The sequence below is a fragment of the Delphinapterus leucas genome, chromosome 16, assembly GCF_059928025.1.
Source record: "Delphinapterus leucas isolate spDelLeu-1000000601 "Yukka" chromosome 16, BTC_Dleu_Yukka2, whole genome shotgun sequence".
NCBI lineage: Eukaryota > Metazoa > Chordata > Mammalia > Artiodactyla > Monodontidae > Delphinapterus > Delphinapterus leucas.
Genome location: NC_143144.1, coordinates 62,115,001 through 62,138,006, shown reverse-complemented (window position 1 = coordinate 62,138,006; position 23,006 = coordinate 62,115,001). Strand labels below are relative to the sequence as shown.

The window sequence follows — 23,006 nt, the reverse complement described above, 5'->3', positions numbered from 1 at the left end:
ATGAAGATGGATTTTCTTAATGTTAGAACTGGATTCTATTTTTTTTTTTTTTTTGCGGTACGCAGGCCTCTCACTGCTGCGGCCCCTGCCGCTCCGGACGCGCAGGCCCAGCGGCCATGGCCCACAGGCCCAGCCACTCCGCGGCATGTGGGATCCTCCCGGACCAGGGCACGAACCCACGTCCCCCGCATCGGCAGGCGGACCCTCAACCACTGCATCACCAGGGAAGCCCCCAGAACTGGATTCTTGTAACCAAGAAAATTGGGCCGTGTTAGAAAGTCCCTTCACTTCCCTGTGCTCAGAAGGAAGAGCCACCACCTCTTCGAGATGCTTCCTCCCAATGTTACATCTGGCCAGTGGATGCCGTGTTGTAGGAAAAGGCCCCCTGCAGGTTTCTGGGAGCTGCCTTTCCTGTTAGCCAGGGTCTCCCCGCTGGGCCCTGGACCACCTTAGGCTCCCTGAGTGTTGGGTCAGGGTCAGAGCTGGGTACATAACTGTTCCCGGAAGGAAGGTGAGGTCCTTGCAAAGCTGCGATGACAGGCTAGTGATAAGAGGCCAAATTAGGACTCTCTTGGTTGGCAATAGCCCCCCCGCCCGGGGAAACCTTGCAAACATGGCAGATATTAACATCTTTTGTCCCAGATCTGTCTGGGTGGGGCAGTTTCTCCTGGTCTGTCACCTCTTGGCCATATACTGTCCCTCCCTGGAGCCTAGTGGCTCTGAGAGCCCTCTGTCAGTTCCTCATTTGCATTTGGTCACAGGGTTCTGAGTACGAGGGCCCTTTCCCCATCTTCTTCAGTGACCACGGTTTCGCTCTCTGCTCTAAGCCCGGGGCTCAGTTGACACTAGTGGCAGCTCTCCCAGGGGTGAGGGTTTGGCCAAACTGATAAGAAGCAAGTTTCCGAATGGATGCTGGTACCAGACTCTGCTAGGATTAGGTGGTTCCTGCCAGACCTAGAGCTGACTCACTGGCACTGGCTGTGGCTGTCATGTAGATTTGTTCAGTGAACATCTGAGTACCTCCTCTGTGCCAGGCCCTGTGGTCCAAGCCTAGGGATACCAAGATGGATACAGTGAGGTCCGTGTCCTCAGGACTCTCAGTTGGGTCAGGGAGGTGGGAAAGTAAACAGCAGTTATGATGTGATGTCCAAGTGCTACCATGGTGGAGGCGCAGCGGGTGGGATGTGAGGGAGCCTCCCCAGGGGAGGCATAGATATGCCTGTGGGTGGGGTGCTGAGTGAGACCTTCTACCCCCGGTTCCCTGAGGTTTTAAATGAGTCGGCCCAGAGAAGAGGGAGAGCAGCTTGCAGAGGCATCTGGTCAGTCTTAGCGTTGGCTGTGCAAGCGTCTCACATCCTCTAAACCGGGCTGGGGCACATCCTGCGCGTCCCCCCGGTACCTGCTGGGCAGTATCTCTGCAGAGATACCACTGCAGATGGTCACTCGTTCACTAAAGTTGTTGAAGCTTAAAAAGTTCTAATTATAAAATTAATACATGTGCCTGGGTTGGAGAGAACTTGCCCCAAAGGTCGCCTCTGACCTGTTCCTTATTGTTAGGAGGACTCTGGCTTCCACTGGTCTCCTAGGGGACACATGCTCTGCCTGTGACAGGAGGGCATGAATCCTGATTCCATACAGCTGCAGGGCCGTGGCCCGGCCAGCCAGGTGCTTGGCACTCGGAAGTGTTAAGTATCTGACAACAGACGGGTCTCCATTGGGGAAATCTTCATCCAGTGGGTCTCCCTCGTAGTTGATGATTCACCGGGATTGACAGGACAGAGAGAGCAGCCCTTTCAAGGCACAGGTAAAGACCAGGGGGACCCAGAAAAATGGCCCCAGCTTCTCACACTTGTGCAGCGAGCCAGGACAGAGCCCTATGAGCACCGGTCTCCTTCTGGGCTTCTCCCCGGGGTGGAAGCTTAGTATTAGCCAGAGTCCCTGAGCTGTGGTGCCAAAGGGTTAACTTCGTGCTCCCCAGAGGGCTCGCACACTCCTGACCCTCTCCTGTCCTCCAGGCCCTCCCAGCTGCGGCCTCCTGGGCATAGCTCAGTCACGTGAGAGCCAGATGTGGGGATTTCCCAAGCAGTGATATATGTGTGTGTGTGTGTGTGTGTGTGTATGTGTGAGCGTGCACGCACACACGCACACACACACACACACACACACACTCTCACACTGCTCTGTTTACGTGGCATCCGAGAGCTCAGGGGATTGGTCCAAATGTACGCAGAGCAGGAGAGGGATGGGGGTGAGGAGAGGCCCCAGGCTCCAGCCACACACCCTGGGAGGCTGCCCCGAGCCCTGCTGAGCCCTGCTCCCACCAGACATCATAGATAAGCCAGTTGTTTTTGCTCAGACTCCCATTTCCTGCAGCATCCATCTTGCCATAGACCATATTGCTTATGTATAAAAGTTTTTTAAAATCTCTTTGAAGGGCTTTACCACAGATGCTGGAAGCCTGCAGCCTTCCAGGGATGTTCTGCCGGGCCTGGGGGCCTGCCTATGAGTTACTCTGCACAGCACCAGCTAGGCTCAGGGCCTTTCCTGGCCTGAGGATGCCCGTATGTACTTCAGGCCACCCCAGCCAAAACCTAGACTAGAGGAAGTGCAGGGCCCTGGGGACCAAGAAGGCCCTGGAGCAGTGGTATCAGCTGGACCTCAGTTTCCCCGTGAAACCCTTGGGACTCAGGGCATTGAGTGTGTGTCCTTCCAACAGCCACCATGGACTTTCTGGGTACCACCTACTGTGTTCGGTGTGCCGTGAGGATGCTGACAGGGCTAAGACCCTGAAGGAACTTCAAATCTGATTGGAGAGACTCATAACAAATTTTGATTAAGCGCCTACTATGTGCCAGACACTTGCTAGGACTACAACACTATCCAGACATTCTGGAGCCAGTTGACACAGAGACCTGTTGAACAATACAGAGACCCTGCCCAGGGCAAGATAAGGGCAGCCTGCAAACCTTGAAAAGGGGGTCACCCTCAACCTCAGTTCACAAGTGAACTCTGCCCCTGGCCCCTGCCCCCCTCATCCCCACCCCCATCTCCTCTGGCAGTGTCCAGCCAGATGTCAGCTGAAGTATTGTGATCCCTGCTCCAAAGGTGGGGTCCAGTTACAGATGCGAGGCCTCCGGGTCTCAGCCCTGCTGCATCCCCCCTTGCCCCCATGAGCCCGCACCCGGGGCCCTGCCTGCTATGTTTGGCTCCAGCCTGCTTTCCGGTAGGGTTTGGGCAGCCTGGGGCAATGAGGATACACTTGAGTGGCAGCCCTGGTGGCACCAGGCAGGTGGATGAGGGAGCCACGCAGCCTCCCCCAAACCTACATGACTCCCGGAGCGGTCAGGAGTGCCTGGGAGAGTGTCTTTGATTGTAAATGTCTGTGCCCCGTCCCCGAGGCTGGAGAGTCAGTTGGTCATAGCCGGGAGCCTCCAGCTGGGCATGTGGTAGATGCTCGTTAGATAATTGGCAGTTGATTATTTATAATCTGTTAGTGAAAGTCCAGTCTGGGGAAAATAAAACATTGCTTTTTTTGTGGCCCTGGGGTGGGATTGTCGGGCCTGGGTCCACTGCTGTTGACTCCATCCCTCAGGACTCTTGTGGAGAGCGAGCCAGGGGAGGGGGTGGACTGGCGGGCTGGGGGCTGGAGACGCAGAGGCTGCTTACTTCATCCTGCACCGCTGGCCTCTGTTTCTGCTGCTGCCGCTGCCTCATCCTCACGGGCTTTGGCGGGGGGAGCTGGTGGGTGGGGGAATGGGAGGGGGGTACCCCGGTAAGTGGGGGAGGACCACCAAGGCAGCCACCCCAGGGAGGGGGGTGGCTGGGATCCGGGAACTCTGAACAGTGTTGAGTTTGTCTCTTCTGTGCACACCAGCACCCCGGCATGGGGAGAGGTGAGAGCCCGAGAGTGGAGGGGGAGGCCGCCACCCCGGGGGCTACTATGGGGTCAGGCAGCAGCTGTGGGAGCAGAGGCTCAGAGCCCTGCTGGCCTCCCGCACACAGTGCCCCTCTGTCCGCCCACAGCACCTGTGTTTAACCAGAAGCTGAGGGTTTTTGAGCAGGGTGGGAGAAGGAGGCAGACCTGCCTGCCAGGGCAGCCCCCCTGGGCAGCTGCGGTGCTCCCGGGGGCAGCCTGGGCCTCTGCCCACACCCACTTGGGCTGGGCTGTCTCTGCTGGCCCGCCTTGGTCTAGGTGGGTGTCCTTGGACTTAGTCCCTAAGGGGCTGTGGAGTGGCTCCAGCCCTCATGCACCCCATTCCCCACCTGAGCCGGGAGACTGACTGTGCTCTGACTGCATGGCTCAGCGGTCAGAGGGTCAGCGGTGCATTCCTGCCCCGGGTTGGGCTGCCCCGACATGGACTCTGGATTCTGGGAAAGGCAGCTCCTGGAGAAGGAGGCAGGCCCCTTCCTACTGAGAGTAAAATGAAAGGAGTATGGCTGCATTTACAAAGGGAAGCCCAACAGAAATAATTGAGCCTCCCTTGGCCAATGGCTGGGGAGGATCCAGAGAACGAAGTCCCCTGTTTTTAGGCCCCTTTGTTCCCCATTCCCAACCAGCTTGCCTGGGCTCAAGTCTGACCCATCACTCCCTTGCTGTGGGGCCTTGGGAAAAAGCTTAACTTTCCTGAGGCTTACTTTCTGCATCTGTAAAATACAGATTCTTATAAGGATTAAACGTTTAGTCAAACGTTTAATCCAGTACCTAGCATGCACGTTAAGAAAGTGGGAACTGGCGGCTTCCCTGGTGGCGCAGTGGTTAAGAATCCGCCTGCCAATGCAGGGGACACGGATTTGAGCCCTGGTCCGGGAAGATCCCACATGCCGTGGAGCAGCTAAGCCTGTGCGCCACAACTACTGAGCCTGCTCTCTAGAGCCCGTGAGCCACAACTAGAGCCCGTGAGCCACAACTACTGAAGCCCGGCGCCTAGAGCCCGTGCTCTGCAACAAGAGAAGTCACCACAATGAGAAGCCCGTGCACCGCAACAAAGAGTAGCCCCCGCTCGCCGCAACTCGAGAAAGCCCGCACGCCGCAACTAGAGAAAGCCCGCACGCAGCAACGAAGACCCAACGCAGCCAAAAATAATTAATTAATTAATTAATTAAAGGAAAGTCGGGGGGGCTTCCCTGGTGGCACAGTGGTTGGGAGTCCGCCTGCCGATGCAGGGGACGCGGGTTCGTGCCCTGGTCCGGGAGGATCCCGCGTGTGGCGGAGCGGCTGGGCCCGTGAGCCGTGGCCACTGGGCCTGCGCGTCCAGAGCCTGTGCTCCGCAATGGGAGAGGCCACGGCAGTGAGAGGCCCGCGTACCGCAAGAGAAAAAAAAAAAAAAAGAAAGAAAGTGGGAACTGGTATGCTTGTTCTAGCCTCAGCCCTGCCACTAACTTGCTGTGTGATCTTAGGCAAATTTCTCCTCTCTGGTCCTAAGTCCCCACATGCTCCTTCCAGCCTTTATTTAGCTCAGAATCCTGTGGCCCAGAACCTTCAGGCCCTGGGCAGGACCAGCTACATGATTTAGGGGACCTCTTGTTCATAAATTATTAAAGATTTCAAATTGGGAACAGAGGGTGTTAAACCAAGAGCAGGGCCCTGCTAAGTATGGGTCCCTGTGCGCCTGAGCAGATCACACCGCCTGAAGCCAACCCTGCCTTGGAGGCTGTGAGCATAGAAGGCAGGGCCAGGGGTCTGGGCTGCTGGTGTAGCAGCATTGACCCCTCACCTCCCCAGTCCAAGGGCATGATTTTTTCACGCTGTAGGTATTGATGATGAGCTGGAGGCTGCTGCTCACCCTGGAGCAGGCTGCAGAGAGCTGCCCCCGTGGGTGGCAGCTCACACACCTTACAGCAGGACACTCCCCAACTTCCACCCGTGTGACTGTGGACTGGAAGTCGTGTTTGAGTTATTGCTTGTTCTCTGTCTTGACCATCTTAATTCATGCCATGCTTTTTCCGGATGTCATTTGTATCACTTTCACTGTTGTGCCACTGTCTCTGCTGCTCTGAGCATGATGACCTATTTCAGGCCCTATATATCATGTAGGTCAAGCTGCTACTTCTTTTTGAAGCACTGTTAGCCCTCAAGGGCTCTGGTAAAGATTTGAGCTACTTCATGCCTATGACAGCACAGTGCCTGCCACAAGGGATGTGCTCTCGTGAAAAAGTAGCTCCTTCTCCTTCTACTGTTAAATAAAATAACAGGGCTAGCAGCTGTCAAGCCCTAATTAGTTGATGACCTGAAAGCAGTGGCTGAGTTCCCTGGTGGCCTAGTCAAAAAGGAAAAGAAACATGTGGAGTCTAGGAAATTTAAGAAATCTAGCCCTATGTAAGGTTCAGTTGTACAAAAGGAGAGAAAAGACTAGAATACAACAGATATTTAGAAACCAGTTCAAGGCTGCAGTGAGGTAAGAACAATAGAATTCCCAAAGAGAGAGAGGTCTTGAGTGTTCAAGTGCGCTGAGGTATTGAAGAATGGAAGGACACAGAGACAACAGGGGGGTATTCATTCCTGGCAGGGGCCCTGCTCCTCCTCCCCTCCCAGGAGCTCAGGGCGGGGGCTGTGTAAGCCGATAAGGCGGGTGACCCTGCCCTGGTCCCCCTGAGCCCTTGGTTTGCTTTCATTCTCCGAGGAGTTTATGCTGTTGGCTGTCCTCCTGTCTCTCCCACCTGGGCTTTCAGCCCACTCTGGATTTATTAGTTTGGATGGGTGGAACTTGCTTTACACCAGGGAAGAATTTCTGGAAGCATGGTTTGAGACTACATTTGGGTAAATTGAACCCAATTCTCCCTGCTCTGGAGTTACTCAACATTAAAAGAAACATTACAGAGCAGTAGGAGTCCCTCTCCTAACTTAAGTCTATCCAGTTGTTTGTAACGTAGTCCTCGGGTGTATATGTGTTTGGGGGGAACGTCCTTAAAGTCAGGGGCCCCTGTAATATTGTTCTTTGATTTCTCATAATCACCTGGACTTGACAAGAATCAGGTTCAGCACCGAAGTGTCATCAGGACTTGCAGGCACCTGGTTTTCTCTGGGCCTGGATTCTTGCTGGTCCAGCAAGCCAGGAGGAGTGGCTGTGGCAGGAACATGAGTCCTGTGGGATGGCCATGGAAGGGACCCTGTCTCCATGCCTTCCGTCTCCCAGGCACACACTGCTTTAGTCATCAGCTTTGTCCCTGTCACCCACTCCCCTTCTGTGTTCCAGGGGCCTAATTCCTATCCCTCCAAAACCTTTCACAGGCACTAGGCCATTTCACTCTTTTTTTTCTCCCATTGGGGAGCACAGGCTCTGGACGCGCAGGCTCAGCGGCCATGGCTCACGGGCCCAGCCACTCCGCGGCATGTGGGATCTTCCCGGACCCGGGCACGAACCCGTGTCCCCTGCATAGGCAGGTGGACTCTCAACCACTGCGCCACCAGGGAAGCCCCATTCCACTCTTAAAGCAGACCTACAACGAAAAAGACATGGTAGATATTTTTATCCCCATTTCACAGAAGGAAAAGGGGCTCAGAGATTTGCTAAATGCCCCAGAATCAGTGAGCTAAGCGAGAGGGTAAGCGCAAGAACCAAGATTTTTAAAAACTTCTTGCTCCAGTTCCTCTGTCTCATGTGCCTCCCGAGCGAACTGTTGCACTTCTTCACTTGAGTTTCCTATATTGAGCGTGTGTTCAAGTGGTTTTCCCTGGAAAGGTGGTCTGTTTCTCTGGAAAGATTTGTTTCTATTGTGGCGTACTTGCATTATGGAGACTAGCAGGTTACTACTGGAAGAGTCTAGAACATGAAACAAGTATCGTGGAGATCAGTGGGCCCAAAATGCTTGATTTTCCAGATGTGGCCCAGAGAAGTCAAGCCATTTGCCCAAGGTCACACAGCCAGTTCTCAGCAAAACCAGTTGTGCAGATTCCCAGTCTCACGCCCCTTGCTTTCCACCAGGCCCCGTGACTCTGCTCTGTAGGGCCCTTGGTTCTGTCACCAGAGAGAGGGGGGTAGAGACCGCAGGGAGGGCAGGAAGCAGTTGGTTTGTGTCACTCACAGCTGCTCATTTGGCTGCGCCTGTCTTTTGCTCCTTTGCCCCGTCTCTCCTCACCATTTTCCCAGTCCTGAGCCAGCAGCCATGTCTGCCTCCTGGCCGAGGGGCCAGGGTTTGTAAGCCAGGGGGCCACTCCTCTGTTCATCGCAATGAGGCGGAGGGGGGTCCTTCCCGCCCTGGGGGAGGGCTAGCTCTGGTGGGCTGGAGAGAAGGCACTCCAAAGGGGGGAAATTTGGGGTGGGAGCCATGGAACTGGATTAATTCTGCGGATCCAGGGGACTGGGAAATAAATCATGTTTTAAAAAGGCTTTTTTTTTTTAAAGACAGGCTCGTTTCTGGTCCGCTTCCCATTTTCCTTTGGAAAGAGGGAAGGCCTGCTTATTGGGGGGGGGGGGGAGGGGGTGGGCATGAGTTCAGCTTGTTCCACATTTAGGAGTGGGGGCTCGGTTTCCAGAGGCTGAGGGATCTTTTCCTGTCTGCCCTCCCTGGCCTGCCCAAATGCCCAAAGCCAAAAGGCCCAGAAGGGCATCGGACCCTTCAAGATGACTGTTGAAAAAACCAACCAAGCAGCAAAGGCCTCGGGAGCATTTAGTCCACATGGGCCAACAGCCTCCACTTCTCTCCCCTGGGGATTTGGAGCAGCTCCCCTTCTCTGACAACCTCATCTCCCAGCCTTGGGTCTGGCAAACCACTGCCCACAGGCCAAGCCCAGCTCACCATGTGTTTTTTTTTAAATTTATTTAATTAATTAATTTATTTTTGGCTGCATTGGGTCTCCGTTGCTGCGTGCAGGCTTTCTCTAGTTGCGGCGAGCGGGGGCTACTCTTCGTTGGGGTGCGCGGGCCTCTCAGTGCGGCAGCTTCTCTTGTTGCGGAGCACGGGTGCATGGGCTTCAGTAGTTGTGGCACGCAGGCCCAGCAGTTGTGGTGCACGGGCTTAGTTGCTCCACGGCATGTGGGATCTTCCCAGACCAGGGCTCGAACCCGCGTCCCCTGCATTGGCAGGCGGATTCTTAACCACTGCGTCACCAGGGAAACCCCAACCATGTGATTTTGTAAGTAAAGTTTTATTGGCACACAGCTCATTCATTCCTCTACGGATTGTAACAGCAGAGGTAAATAGTCTCGACAGAGACCACGTGGCCCACAAAGCCTAAAATATTGACTCTCTGGCCCTTCACAGGAAGTCCATCGACCCCTGTTTTAGCAGAACACATCTTCCTGGGTCCTCCAGGCCCAGGCCAAATGAATTCCCTTGGCTCACTGATGGACATTAGCACTTCCCAAAACATTTCCTTCCGAAGAACCCGAAGCAAAGTGTACAAAGTAACGAAGCCAGCAGAGATGGAGAGAGGTGTGGGCGACCTCTTAGTTGGCTCAGCCCAGGGCTGGGTGCGGCCAGATGGTGTTGGGATGGGTCTGGCGTTAGGCCTGCCCAGGGGCGTTAGGATGGCCTTGCTGGGTGGCAGCCACTTGGCTACGTTTGGGGCACAGCATCAAGGAGTCACAACCCCAGCAAGATCTGGCACCAGACAGAGAAGCCCCACATTCTGAACTGAGACCCCCTCACCTCAACCACAGCAGTTGAAAGCCTCGGAGTGTGTCTGCTTTGTCTCGGCCCTGCCAGGGCATGAAAGCTGGGCCAGCATGGCTCCTGCTGTCCCAGGAGGCTTCTGGCTGCCAGGCCTGGTCAGAGACTCTGGCCACAGGATGCCTGTCTGTGGGGGTAGTCCCCCAGAATCCCTTTACCCGCAATTCCAGCTGACCCAGTGTCTGTGGGAAGCATCTCTGTGCGCCAGCATTTTCTTGATGCGTCTAGTATTGAAATGCCATCTGGTTCTCGTCCTTGCAACTCCAGGAGCCTGATTTTCCTGCTGCCCCCAGAGCTGATTGAACCAAGCCCATGGGATATGCCCAGGGAAGAGGTTCAGAGAGGTTAAGTAACTTTATCAAAGGGGCAGAGCCTGGATTTGAATCCAGACAGACTCCAGAGGCCGCGCCACACCTCTCCAGCGGATCCCCACTCTGTTGGTTTACAGTGAGCACTGGAAGGGCCAGGCTTCCCAGGTCTACATGGTGAGCCAGCCTGCAACTGGAAGGTGGCTTGCTGAGCGAGGGAGAGTTAGGTGCTTTAAATGGTGAGCGACATCAGACTGAGGCCTGAAGCCTGTGTCACCACAAGAGATGAACACTGTACTAGCTGCGTGACCTGGACCAAGTTACTTAACTTCTGGTTCAGAGTCTTCACCTGCAAAATGGAGGGAGTTCCTTATCACTGTAGGTTTATCATGAAAAACAGATGAGTTACTATATGTAAGTGCTCAGCACAATGCTTGGTGTACAGTAGATGTTGTATAAATGTTGCTGCTGTGATGATTACCATTACTATCTATCAGGCCAGGCCGCTCTCCTGGCCAACACCAGGCAAGCAGCCCAAGGGCTTGCCTCTCAGACTTGCATCTCCACGGTTCCTTCTCGCTGTAGCCACTGTAGCCAACGCTGTTCTCCTTTGGAGGCAGTGAGCAGTTCAGCAGAGGAAGCACCAGTTGGGGTGTCCCAGACCTGGTTCCATTTCTGGCTCTGCTACTCTGGCCTCTTGGGAACTTGGGCCAGTTCCTTCCCCTGTCTAAGCTCAGATTCCACCCCTGTAAAATGGGGCAAAAGGTGTGTTCCCAGCTCAAGGACCTGGGTGTAAATGAGCCACTGTTCACTGTAGGTAAACTGTCAGCATTACATGTTGACCCTCTGATATTCTAGAAATGTCCACACCATTGATTAGGCTAAGAGCTTTTTGCCTCATAATGTTACCATAACACATCTCATGATCTTAAGTTGTTTTAGGTGCTTTGACATTGTTCCCCCCTCTCGGCAGGAAGACAACTTTTAACCTCATTTCACAGATGAGGAACCTGGGGCCCAGATCACACATGGCTGTCTGAGCCTGGACGAGAGCCCTCGTTTCTTCTGGTCACTAAAGGTCCCCGTTCTTCTGGGTTGGAGTTGGGGTGTGAGACTTTTTAAAATGAGGCTTCCTTCCATTTTGCCAGGGCCTGTCTGTCTTCCTCAATGCTTAGGGCTGGGCAAGACATTGAGGCCCAGTGGTGCGGTGGCTGGAGACTGGCCTTGGGCTCCCCGACCTGACGTTTAAGGTTCCAGGCCCACGCTGCTGAGCGTGCTGGCCTGGTGAGGATCACGGCCAGCCACCCACATGGCCAGAGAGGAAGGTCCGGGCTGCCTTCTCCAGGGCAGCGATAACCCACGGGCCCTGTTCCAGACCCGGATCGTGTAGGATTCTCTGTGCTCCAGAGGATTCCTGCGTTTTGCAGACACCTCATTATCCCCGTCCTGGCCAGCAGTGTCCCAGCTCCTCTGTAATCACTCAGGCCCACGCCCAGCAGCACTTCCAGGGCCAGGAAATCACTCCCCTCCCTTCCCCTCCCCTCCCCTCCCTTCCCCTCCCCTCCCCTCCCCTCCCCTCCCCTCCCCTCCCCTCCCCTCCCCTCCCCTCCTCTCCCCCGCCTTCCGCCCCTCGGCCGACTCAGCGCCTGCAACCACTCGGCCCAGTGTGGACCTCCTGCCTGCCTAACGGTTCTCTCTTCTCTGATTCTCTTCTCTCCTGCTGCTGCTTGCTCTCGGAAGTGTGGCTCTCCAGCTGGGCTGAGTCTCCTAAGAAGAACGTGACAGGTACTGCCTGGTGTGCATGTGAGTGCATGTGTGTGAACATGTGTGTCCCTGGCATGCAGGCCCACGGAGCCGGTGCCCTGTGATGTGTAGCAGCTCTTTGTCAGCATGTTGGCGTCTTCTCGGCCGTCCCTTCTGCCTTCCTTTCAACCCTTTTTAGGTCCCAGATCCAGCCTTGGAGCCCTTTGGTGGGTGATGACCACATAGCACAGTGTGTCAGCAAATGCACCCTGGACCCGGAATGTGTGGGTTTAGATCCCGGCTCTGCCATGTCCTGGTCTCGGGTTATGTAACCTCTCAAGTCTCCCTAAGCGGATGCGGTAGCATCTCACCGGGAGCCTGGTGCACAGAAAGTGCTCAGGTGGTGGTGAGGCTCCCATCACCTTCCACCCCGTGAGATGGGCCAGCTGAAGATCATTAGTCTCGCTTCAAGGCTGTTAACCCGAGGCAGAGAGCTGAGGCCGTGGTGGGTAGGGGGGTGGGGAGTCTTGTAACTGCAATGAAGTCGCAGCCCCCACACCCCGGGGATCCAGAGCTGGGACCTGCCTCTGGTCTCAGGGCTTCAGGACCTTGGGCTTCCTGGGCACCCATAGCCCTCAGGGACTTGGGCTTGTGCTCTGTGTCTGGGCAGAGCTGGGACAGAGGTCAGAGGCTTACCTTTAGCCTTGGTTTTGCTGGACAATGGTAGAAAAACCTGGATAGCAGTGTCCTCAGCTGTTAGATGGACATGGTGTCAGGTAGAGGGAAGGGATTTCCAGAAGGGTCTTCTAGAAGCCCCTCCATTTTTGTGAGTGCCACCTGGCCCTCCTTCCCCAGCCCAAACCTGAGAGCAGAGGTGAGGACCAGAGGTTGGACCAGCCCCTCCCCTCACAGCCGTAGCCAGGGAACGGGAGGTGAACAGCCTGGGCGGGCGGGCAGAGGAGAAGGCAGCAGGCAGAGGACCTCTTGCCTGTCCCAAGCCCCTCGCAGTCATCCTTCTCATGTTGCCTGTGACGAGGGCCTCGGCCTGAGCTAATCACTGGGCTCCCGTCCCTTTTTTCCCTCTCCCGAGACAGTGAGCCAGAGCCCACTTGGCCCACAACAATACATTTTATTCACCAAACGTATAGCCTGGCTGCCCAAGGGCCTGTGGAGGGGCCGGCAGGCTGAGGCTGGCCTGGGAGGAATCAGTTGTGAGAGACTGAAGGGACCTTGGTGGGAAACCCAGGGTTTGGGGGATCATGGAGAGCGTGGGGAGCCTGGGATGGGGGCCACCGTAGGGCTTGGCTTCTCAGGATGAGCCCAGCTGTTTGGAGAGAGAGCCTGAGGGGAGGCCATGTGGGCTGGGGGAAACCACCGGACCAGGGCCGGGGTCTTGGGCGAGTCGCCACGTCACTCTGGGCCGGCCTTGGTTTCCCCACCTGGAATGTTGGCAAGTTCAGTGAGACTGGACACTCAGAGGTAAGGGGCTGATGCTGGGGATCCTTGCGGATAAGGGGCCTCAGGCTGCTTGGGCTGGCATCCATCCATAAGTGGGCCCTGGGGGTTCTGATATGGCTCTCCAGCTGGTAAATGCTCGCTGCCTGCCAGGAGGCGGGGTCTGAGAAAGGCATGAGAAGGAACAGAGCCATGGCTGCTTCTCCTGGCAACTGTGGCCCTTGCCCTGACCTGCGTGCTGGGGTTTTGTTTGTTTGTTTGTTTGTTTTTTATAAATTATTTATTTTGGCTGCATTGGGTCTTTGTTGCTGCACGCGGGCTTTCTCTAGTTGCGGCAAGTGGGGGCTACTCTTTGTTGCGGTGCGCGGGCTTCTCATTGCGGCGGCTTCTCTTGTCATGGAACACGGGCTCTAGGCGCGCGGGCTTCCGTGGTTGTAGCACGCAGCCTCAGTAGCACGGCTTCCGTAGTTGTAGCACGCAGCCTCAGCCTGTCGCGGGCTCTAGAGGGCAGGCTCAGTAGTTGTGGCGCACGGGCTTAGTTGCTCCACGGTATGTGGGCTCTTCCCGGACCAGGGCTCGAACCCGTGTTCCCTGGCAGGCAGATTCTTAACCACTGCGCCACCAGGGAAGCCCCTGCATGCTGGTTTTGAGGCTTCAGAGGAACCTAAGCCCTTCCTCTCCTCCCCAAATCTCCCATTTCCTGTTTGCTTTATAAACAGTCTACAGTTTACGTAGAGCATTAACCCCATCACCTTATACCATGCTCAGAACAACCCCACAAAGTAGGTACTGTTATTGTTCCTGTTTATGGATGAGGAAGCTAAAGCTCAGAGAGGTTAAGTGTCCTCTGCAGGGTCACAGAGCTAATAAGGACAAGGCAGGACTGGACCTCAGACCCTCAGACTCCAGTTTGATGCTTTCGCATCACGACTCTCAGGCAATTATTGTGTCTAGTGCCATGTCCTATGGCACCAGTCCTGAGGCGTCTGTCTACCCTCATCAGGGAGACTCTTGTCTAAAGCACATGATCTGGTCAGGGAGCAGTGCTCCACAAGAAAATCCAGTGCATGACAGGAGCAAGCACTGTAGCTGAGTGATTGGATGGTTCCTGGAGGGACAGAGATGGTTGGGTAGAATTGGGGTTGGTAAAGAGGAAGGCATTCCCAGCAGGGGGAACAGCTAAAGCAGAGGCATGGACATAAGAACCAGCATAAAAGAGTGTGACTGGCACACAGTGGGTGCTTGATATCTGTGTGTTGATAAATGAATGTTGCCTGGATCAGAAGAGTTGTGTGTCAGTGAACTTGGGGAGCTCAGGTTGTCAAGAAAGACTGAGCTTGAATTTGGCCTTTCTTCTTTAGGCAGCAGGGACCCAGTGAAGGTGCTGGAGCAGTGGATTGACTTAGCAAAAGCCTCATTTAGAAGCCTAAGTTGGCAGGCAGATCAGGCAGGAGCTAGGGGTCCATCCAGTTGGTAGCGAGAGGAATGCAGGTGTGAGGCAGGCGTGGGGCAGGGCTCTGGGGCACTGCCAGAGCCCCAGCAGATCCAGCCAGGGGCTCTGAGAAAGGCACAAAGGTGAGATGGATGAGACCCTGACAGAAAGTCCCCTTCCAATCTGGGAGGGACTCTTCTCTCTATAAGGAGTACTCCCCTTCTCCATGCCACTGCCAAACGCTTCCTATCTGAAGACAGGAGGCTCGCTCCACTGCATCTCCCCCTCCCTCAGGCTGACTCCTTCAGCCCCCAGTTTTCCAGGCCTTGGCTGGGAGGGGATCCAGAGCAGCCTCTGTGGGATGACATCACCCACCGGCCTGCCTGCCGAGTGTTTTCTCATCTGGATACCTGCTCCCAGCTCACATCCGCCCGAGCAGCCCTGGGCAGGCAACACCCTAAGAGGTAGATGCCAGAGAGTGTGAGCTTGTGCTGGGGGAGGGGAGGGCAGTGAGGAAGACAGAGTGTCTGCCTGTGTGTCCATCTGTCCGTCCCCTAGGCTGTGTGCTACTGCCTGTCTTCTGTGCTCTGGAATGCCTGGAGAACATTTTCTTAACTTTTCTACCTGTGTCCCAGAGTGCCAGTCTTCAGAAAGCTCAGGCCAATTTCCAAGGGGTGGCGTGGAGGTGGGAGCAGTATGTGGGTTTTTCCCCTTTGAAATCTTGCCTCAGATTTCCTTGGCTTGGATTAAAATGACCTGATGTCTCTCCATTCCCCAGCACCCCGCTTATCCTCTCGAGCAGCTTTTGGCCACAAACCCATCACTCCTTGTTTCTCCCTGCCTCTGTTTCCCCATCTCCCCTTTTTCTCCCTTCCAGAATTTAGTTCTCTAGTTTTCCCAGATTTCGGAGGTGAGGCCCTGCCTGGTTTATCCGTATTGGCTCAAAGCAGCCGTTAAATCACTGTTCATCTATCTGTCCATTCATTCATTCATTTCACCAACAGTTACAGACCGCCTACCCCCAGTGGGCACTGTGGTCTGGTCAACAGATGCTACAAGAGTCAAGAAGAAGCCCACACTCCAGTCTTTATTAAGCAGCAGCTATCTGCCAGATGTGGGGTGGGTAGGATGAGGCAGGGCCCCTCCTCGGGGTCAGTGGCTGTCTATAGGCCACAGACAGGGCGTGAGTCAGGACACAAGCAGTGGTGTCAGGAGGACATGGGTTCCATCCCAGCTGTGTGACCTTAGGAAAATTGCCTCATGAGCCTTAGTCTGTCTGTGTGTGAAATGGGGCTATAACAAGGGCCTACACCTGGGTTGTTCTGAGGATCCGATATGGTCTGCATTAGGTAGTGAGCATTAATGAAAGCTTGCTATTAATTGTCAGCATCATCTGGGCTCTCAGGCTTTGGAAGCTCTCTAGCCAGCTGGAGAACTCCTGTCTTCTGTTTCTGTCTTGCGTTTTCCTTTCCCACAAACTGGAAAGGGAGCCCCTGTGTCCCACAAGGGCAGGGGCTGGCCCTTTTTGTGCTGGCTGCCCTCACTACCAGCCCCCCGGGGACACAGTGGGAGGTAGTCTCTGTCAGCGCCGTGCCCAGCGCTGCCTCTGTGCAGCTAGCAGGGGTAGGCACAGGAGCTGGCCCAACCTGAGTGCAGAGCCAGGCCCACCCTGCTGCCTAGCTATTGGTTGCATTTTGGCCTGAAATACAATCTTGGCTTCGGTTGGGCTGCCTGGGGCAGTGCCTGTGCACATCCATGTGGCAGGCCTCAGCTGGGACAGGGTCCCTCCTGGGTCTCCAAAGGACTGAGCTGGGGCTGCAGGGTCTACACCTCATGGGAGAAAATTGCCAGGTGCAGTGGGTTTCTTTCCCTTCCATCGACCCCACCCTAGGTTGGATGGAGCCTCCCGCACAGAAAGACCCAAAGATCTAAGCAGCATTTCTCACCCTGGCCGTGTATGAGAACCATGGGAGAGGAGGGGGTGTCTAAAAAATACCTGAGACCAATTCAGTCTGCATCTCTGAGCGTGGGGCTCAGGCATCAGTGTACTTTAGAAGCTCCCCATATATTGTGGGACCAAGTTGAGGATCATTGTGCTAGGAGAATGGGATGTCTGGAAACATATCAGAGACAGTTCTGTAATGGAAAGAGAGATGGGCTTGAACCTAAAACACTGAGTGAATTTGGTTCTCTCCATAGCAACTGTGTGAGCTGGGGCAAGCCTCTTGTCTTCTCTGGGTCTCTGAGGTGTCTTTTGTGAAGTGGGAAGGTAACAAGGTTGTTGTGGGGATAAAATGGGACAGTGTATGAGCCTGGCATAGAACATTTGCCAAGTTAGACTCAGGCATGTTGGGAAGGTAGCTACGGGCTGAAGCACCAAGGGGGCCGTGTGGAGCCTGGGGACCCTCTCAGCCATTTCTATAGCCAGGCTGGTGGGGTGAAGCCCCCAGCCTTTCAGGAGACTGGTAGATGTACAGGGTGATAGACACAGAGTCTAAGAAGTATGCTAGGAATTCCTCTTGCCGGGGAGATGGAGAGGGGGGTCTGGGAAGGCTTCCTGTAGGAGGTGACCAGTGGGTCTGTGGTTCATGGATCCTTTCAGCTCCTAGCCAGCCATGTGTTATCTTAGGTGCTCTGTCCCCACTGCACTCTAGTGATGGTAATAGTGAGGCGCAGAGAGCTTTCAGCAGCACATTCAATGCCGCACAGCCAGTAAGCCGAGATGGGCACCCAATCTGTCTACCTTCCAGCCTGGCGTTTGCTTAATAAATGTTGCACTGATCCAGTGGCTAAAGAGGACAGAGAAGCTGCTCGCTCCCTGCCCTCTTCCTGCTTAGCCCCACCTTTTGACCCTCAAGCTCCTGAAACTGCCAGGAGAGGGCAGCTGGTGGCTTCCGGGAGCCTGACCACAAGCCCCAGCAGAGCTTAAAGGCAGAGGGAGGCTGAGTCGGTCTCCATGTGGCCGGAGGGCGGCAGCCAGGCCGGACGATGCCCCGTTGGGAAGCGGGCCTGGGGGCACGGGCCTGAGGCTGGTCCCCGGGGGACCAGGCCCGTGGGCTCAGTGGCCGCGCCTTGGTAAGCCCGAGGGGCAGCAGTGGAGCCGAACTTGAGGAAAAGTTGGCGGGGGGCGGGCTGGGCTCTCCAGCGCTGGCGCTGGGACTTTCTTCTTGGGTTTCAAGTAAACAGTCTCGGCCCTCCTCCCCCTCCCCTGCCTCCACCCCCGGCTCCTCATTCGATGGGTCTCATGTGTTTCTATTTAAGGGCTGCGAGTAAACCCCAGTGATTGGCGGCCTCAAACCCTCTTGACTTCTCGCCTGGGCCCAGCCTGCCGTGGAGCCGTCCTCTCCCGCTCTCTCCCTCTCCCGCCCAAGGGGAGGACTACTGACTCTCTTTCTCTGGGTTTACAGGGGTTGGGGAGAGGCCCGAGCCCTCCTCCTCGCCTGGCCTTTCCTCTCGCCTCTGCTCCGGCCTCAGCCCCCATGGGCCACCCGCCCGCCCACCCGCCTGCGGCCCTCCCCTCGCACCCCTGCGGCCGAGGGGTCCGGAGAGACCACGTCCGCCCCAGGCCTCTCCTCCGACTCCCTCTCCCTCGTGCTGGGCTGTGATTAATTCATCGCGGCCGCAGGCTTTTTCCTCTGAGTCCCCTCGGCCTCTGTCTCGTCTCTGTCTCTCCCTCCGCGCCCCCCACCGCTGGCCCCCGGCTCCCCATGTCCCCCGGTCCCCGCGGCACAGCGGGCCGGTGTGGGGCCCTGCTATATGGCCTGTCCTTGGGGCCCGGCGAGCTGCGAGCCCTGGCTGCGGGCGGCCCCTCCGAGCGGCGCTGGCGACCGAGCAGCCTCCCCCGAGGCCGATGGACAGGGGGCGCCCCGGCCGCGGGGCCATGGCTGGCCGCTGGCTCACCGCATGCTTTCTGCCCTCGCCAGGTGCCGACACCCACGCCGAGCCCATGATCCTGGAACAGTACGTGGTGGTGTCCAACTATAAGAAGCAGGAGAACTCGGAGCTGAGCCTCCAGGCCGGGGAGGTGGTGGATGTCATCGAGAAGAACGAGAGCGGTGAGTGCCCAGCTGTCTGGCGGGCCACTCGGGCGAGGAGCCCGGCTGGTTTTTGTTCCCCTCCTCCTCCCCCACCTCTGCAGCTATACGTTATTTCCATCTGGCAGGGAGAGGGCCGAGGAGGCTGAAGTTTCCCCTGTTGGTTTGGGCTGCAGGCCAGCAGTTTGCCTGATGGTGGAAGAATGTCTCCACCACTCGGGGTAATTAACTGGCTTGTGTTAATGCAAGGCCAGGGTGGCAGCATGAGCACGACTGTCCAGCCCATGTTCAGGGTCCCTGTGCCCTCTGAGGCCCGGGGGAGGTTGCTCCCAGCTCAGGGGCATCCTACAGCAGCTTCCCCCTTGGGGCCATGTTCCAAACTGGGGACGAGGCCGGGGTGGGAGGACCCGGCTGGCTGGTGGGGAGGGCAGGCCATGACGTCACTGTAGGGGTCCCGGGTCCTCAGGCGGGTTGTCTGAGGAAAGGTCAGGCCTGTGGAGGTTGGCTAGTGTCTGGGCGGTGAGCTGACTGCCCCCCTGCTGAGCTGAAGGCCGCCAGGCCCTGGGAAGAGGGCCCAGACAGGGGGATGAAATCAGGTCCTGGGGCCAGGGAGGGTCCTGTAGCAGCCGCCCTGTCATTGGGAACTGAGGCTTTGTCTTGGCTGTCCAGGGGCCTGCCAGTTCCAAGGTTCTCACCGTGTAGGCCTCAGTGCCCTTGGCAGCAGGGGTCTCTCAGGTGGAGAGAGGAGGGCCTGAGTCCGTAGGTCTGAGGTGCAGGCGTGTGTGACCCCTGCAGAGCCAGGGATGAACTCTGGCCCAGGATATCCATCATCAGTTTGCTCATGACCTGCTGGCGCTTGAATTGGTTCCTGGGGTGTTCTGTTTTGGTTTCGGTTTGCTGTGGGGGAAGGCCCCCGTGCGTGCGGGCGCGTTGGAGCCTCTCTGAGCTGTGTTTGGAGGACACTCCCAGGGGGGAGGGGCCTGTTCTTCTTTTCCTGTTCCACTCTATTCCCCTCCAGTATTTTAAGCTCTGACAGGAAGACAGATCAAAGGCTGTCTGTGCCCATTCTATAGATAGAATAACTGAGGCACAGAAAAATTGAGGGGAAGTGAGTCACCTGAAGTCAAAAACAGAACAGAACAGCTCTTGGGCCCCTGATTCCTATGCCTGTGGGCAGCAAGTAGCTGTAGAGATACTGAGGAAAGCCCCGTGGGCCTCCTCGGGGAGGTGAGATTAGGTTCCTGCTGCAGGAGTCTCAAGAGCTGTGCTCTCTGAGAACAGGGCTGTGATGCCAACAAAGACCTGACTTATGGCCCTCTTGGGTCTGGAGTCTTCAAAGCTTGTTCCCCTCAGAGGTGGCAGGCTCTGCCCTTGTGCCTGGTTGGCAGTGGCTGTCACGAGCATGAAGGCCTGGGCCCCTCACCCCAGGTGCCCACACTGCTCTCCTTCCTGCACCGCTTGGCTTTCAGCCTTTGTCACAGTACCAGCCCCACCTCCCCGCCCCCACCCAAGCTGCATTGTCAGAGGGGCCTGGCCCTAGCAACCCTAAGCACCTCAAGACCCAAAGGAAGGGCTCTCTAAGGGTGGGATTGCAGACACCCACTGAGGAGAGAGAGAGATGTTTGTCTTGGGGCTTGCTCCAAAGGAAGGCGTGTCGGCTTTTCCATATAAAGTCAGGGCTGCTCAAAAGTAGACGTCTGGCTTAGGGACCCTCTGCCTTGTGTCACCAGCACAGCTGTATAGCCCTAAAGCAGCAGGAGGAGTGAGCCCCCATGTCTCTGGGTACCAGCCACTGGCCAGGGTGGCTGAAGAGGAGACCCCACACAAAAGGCAGTCAGCCTGTTATCAGACTCCCTGCTTCCCTTTGCCTCCCACCCCACATCCAGGACCCTGCCTAGGAGTGGAGGAGGGAAAGCCTTGACGAAGTGGGGCTTTTGCGGCAGGCCTGCAAAGTATTAGGCACCTCCTTCTCCTGAGGAGTCCCCGATGGCTGTTTAAGGGGGCTCAGGTAGCCTGAATCCCCAGAGAAGCCCAGTCTGGTACACTGATTCTCTGAGGGAGCTGCCATCTCTAGAAGCAGGGTTCTGCCCACTACCATGTACCGGCTGGGCGACTTCAAGCCCCTTGCTCCCTCTGGGCCTCAACTCTCCCTTCTGTAAAATGGAGACAGTCTTGTGGCTGCTTGGAAACAGGGCCTGGAGTAGATGACCTCCCCAAGCCCCCTCCCAGATCTGGGCTCCGAGGCTGGGAGACTCCTTAGGGCCCTGGGTGTTGGGCAGACAGAACCCTGAATGTGGCCTTCCCAATTCTCTGGGCTTTGTGTCTCCCCCCTTGATGGAAACAGCTGCTCAGCAGCAGATATGTACACGGGGACCTTGGAGGGCTGTGTCCACGGTGCAAACCCGCACCGTCTGTTGCTGTCAGAAACAAGGAGGCCTCCTAGAGTGTACAACCAGCGTAACCAGAGAAACTAAGTGGGTGGAGGGGAGCAAGGAAGAGGGCCAACTGCAAGTCCTTGGGAGGGTGGTTTCCCAGTTCAAGGAAGCCGGATGGCTGACGGCAGGGGGAGGGGAGGTGTGTTGGGCATCCTGCAAGCTGGCTTTGGAAGGAGTGGTGAGTGAGGCTTTTGAACTCTGGAACAAAGACCCAATTGTGATGCCTTTGACCTTAGGACTTGGTGGGCGTGTTGAGGCATTTCCACTTAAATTGTTGGGGCAGTAGCCCCAGTTAGCACCACCCTGCCCCCTGGGGCCTTGCCTTGCCTGCTGGGAGCCAGGACTCTGCCTGTGTCCCCTTCTCGCTTGGCTGAAAGTCCCTCGCGTAGAATGTTCAAAGAGGGACCCAGCCATCTCTGGTTCTGCTTGCTCATCAGAGCCCTCTGGCAGGGACCACAGCCCCTGAGGGATTTGGAAGTGTGCTTGTGCCAATGCTCTGTAATCTCATTGGTCTAAAGAGAGATGTGTCTGATGAAAGGCAATTCAGCATCAGTAAACAGTAAACACCAGGTCTAGGCCATGCACTTCACATGCATCATCTCACTGGCATCATGGAATGACCCCGTGTGGTAGAAAGCACTCTAATCATTTTGTGGCTGAAGTAACAGGCTAAGAGGTTAAGTCATTTCCCTAAAGTCCCAACAGCTGAGATCTCTCCCTTATACGGAGCAAGTGTGGGGAGGGGTGAGAATGGGCTGATCCTGGGAGGGATCATCACTGAGCTGGTGATGCTGTGGGTCAGGGACAGACATGGGCTACCCGAGGGCGGTGTATACCCAACACCAAGGACAAGCCTATTCTAGGGAATGTAAGTGGATAGAAGTCAAAGACACCCACAGTGTTGGGACCTGAGTGGCTTCAGGGAAAGCATTTTTGATCAAACAGTGGGCCTGGGGCCCAGCCAGAAAAGGACTCTTTTCCTTCATTGATAAAGGACAAATCTAGCAGAAAGATTAGCAACTTTGTTAGCTTTGCCAGCCATTTTTGTCTTGTCCTTGAAAACCCCTCCACCCTGACATAAACAACAACGCCTGAGATACCACCTTTGTAGGACATTCTTACACCTCAAAGACCACATTGGCTTTACCTTCCAGGAGGCAAAATCTGGTCTAACTTCTGGCAGAATGGTGATGGCAGGGTCCCAGTTGCTCTGATTTCTGTGTTAAGCAAAGCTGCTTCCAACTTTCCAGGATGGTTTCCTTCTCTCAGGGTTAGGAGCCAGGGGAGGATGTGGGGATATGAGTCAGCAGATGCTCACTCTTTTCCTGCTCCAGCTTTCCTTCTCTGAGTCTTTGCGTCTTTCCTGGCACTAGTGTGATAACCCTGGGAGATCTTATAGTTCCTTGGAGGCACATAGCTATTTGACTAAGGTAAAAGCATTGTGTTGGCAAGAAGTTTTGAGCTCCTGGTCCATCCAGGTGAGAAATTGTACAGGTGAGAAAACTAAGCCTTGGGGAGTTTGAGAATCTTCAGTCCCCTCCAAAGTCAATGCTTTAGTCCCAATTGAGTTGTGAGCAGAGGACAGATGCGCACTTAGACTTGCTCAAGAATCTACTGAAAGGATTCGGGAAAATCTCACCAGAATCCCAAGGGTGGGAAGTACATCCCAGCCGCACAAGGACTGGGAACCAGAAAGCTGGCACGAGACAACGCAGCTCCTCTTCTTGGGTACCATGTGGATTTAAAGTCCAGCTGTCATCTCCTAACTGCAGACCAACCTTCCTTGTCTTGCTGTTCACTTGTAACAGTGGCCTGTTCACCTGCTGTTGGTTTGTTGAGATAACTGCCACCAGCTGACAATGGTCTCTGGTTCTCTGAGTTCAAAATTTGAAGTTTGAATCTGATTCGTTTCTGGCCAGCCAATGGATGGGCAGACCTTAGATCAGGTGTCCAACCCTGGGCCAATCAGCTGTGTCCGGGGGAAGGGTCA

The 23,006-nt window shown here is 55.7% G+C and overlaps 1 protein-coding gene across 21 annotated transcripts in view; it reads left to right on the top strand.

Moving 5' to 3' along the window:
* Window positions 1-23,006, top strand: part of SH3PXD2A (SH3 and PX domains 2A) — a 245,775-nt gene that overhangs the window by 162,325 nt on the left and 60,444 nt on the right. For 19 of the 21 annotated variants that reach the window (XM_089898129.1, XM_089898122.1, XM_089898120.1 and 16 more), the window contains one exon: window positions 18,471-18,602. The exons of the other annotated variants lie outside the window; for them this stretch is intronic. In XM_089898129.1, the coding sequence (XP_089754255.1) occupies window positions 18,471-18,602 (132 nt within the window). The remainder of the gene's footprint in view (window positions 1-18,470; window positions 18,603-23,006) is intronic. 21 annotated transcript variants of the gene reach the window in all.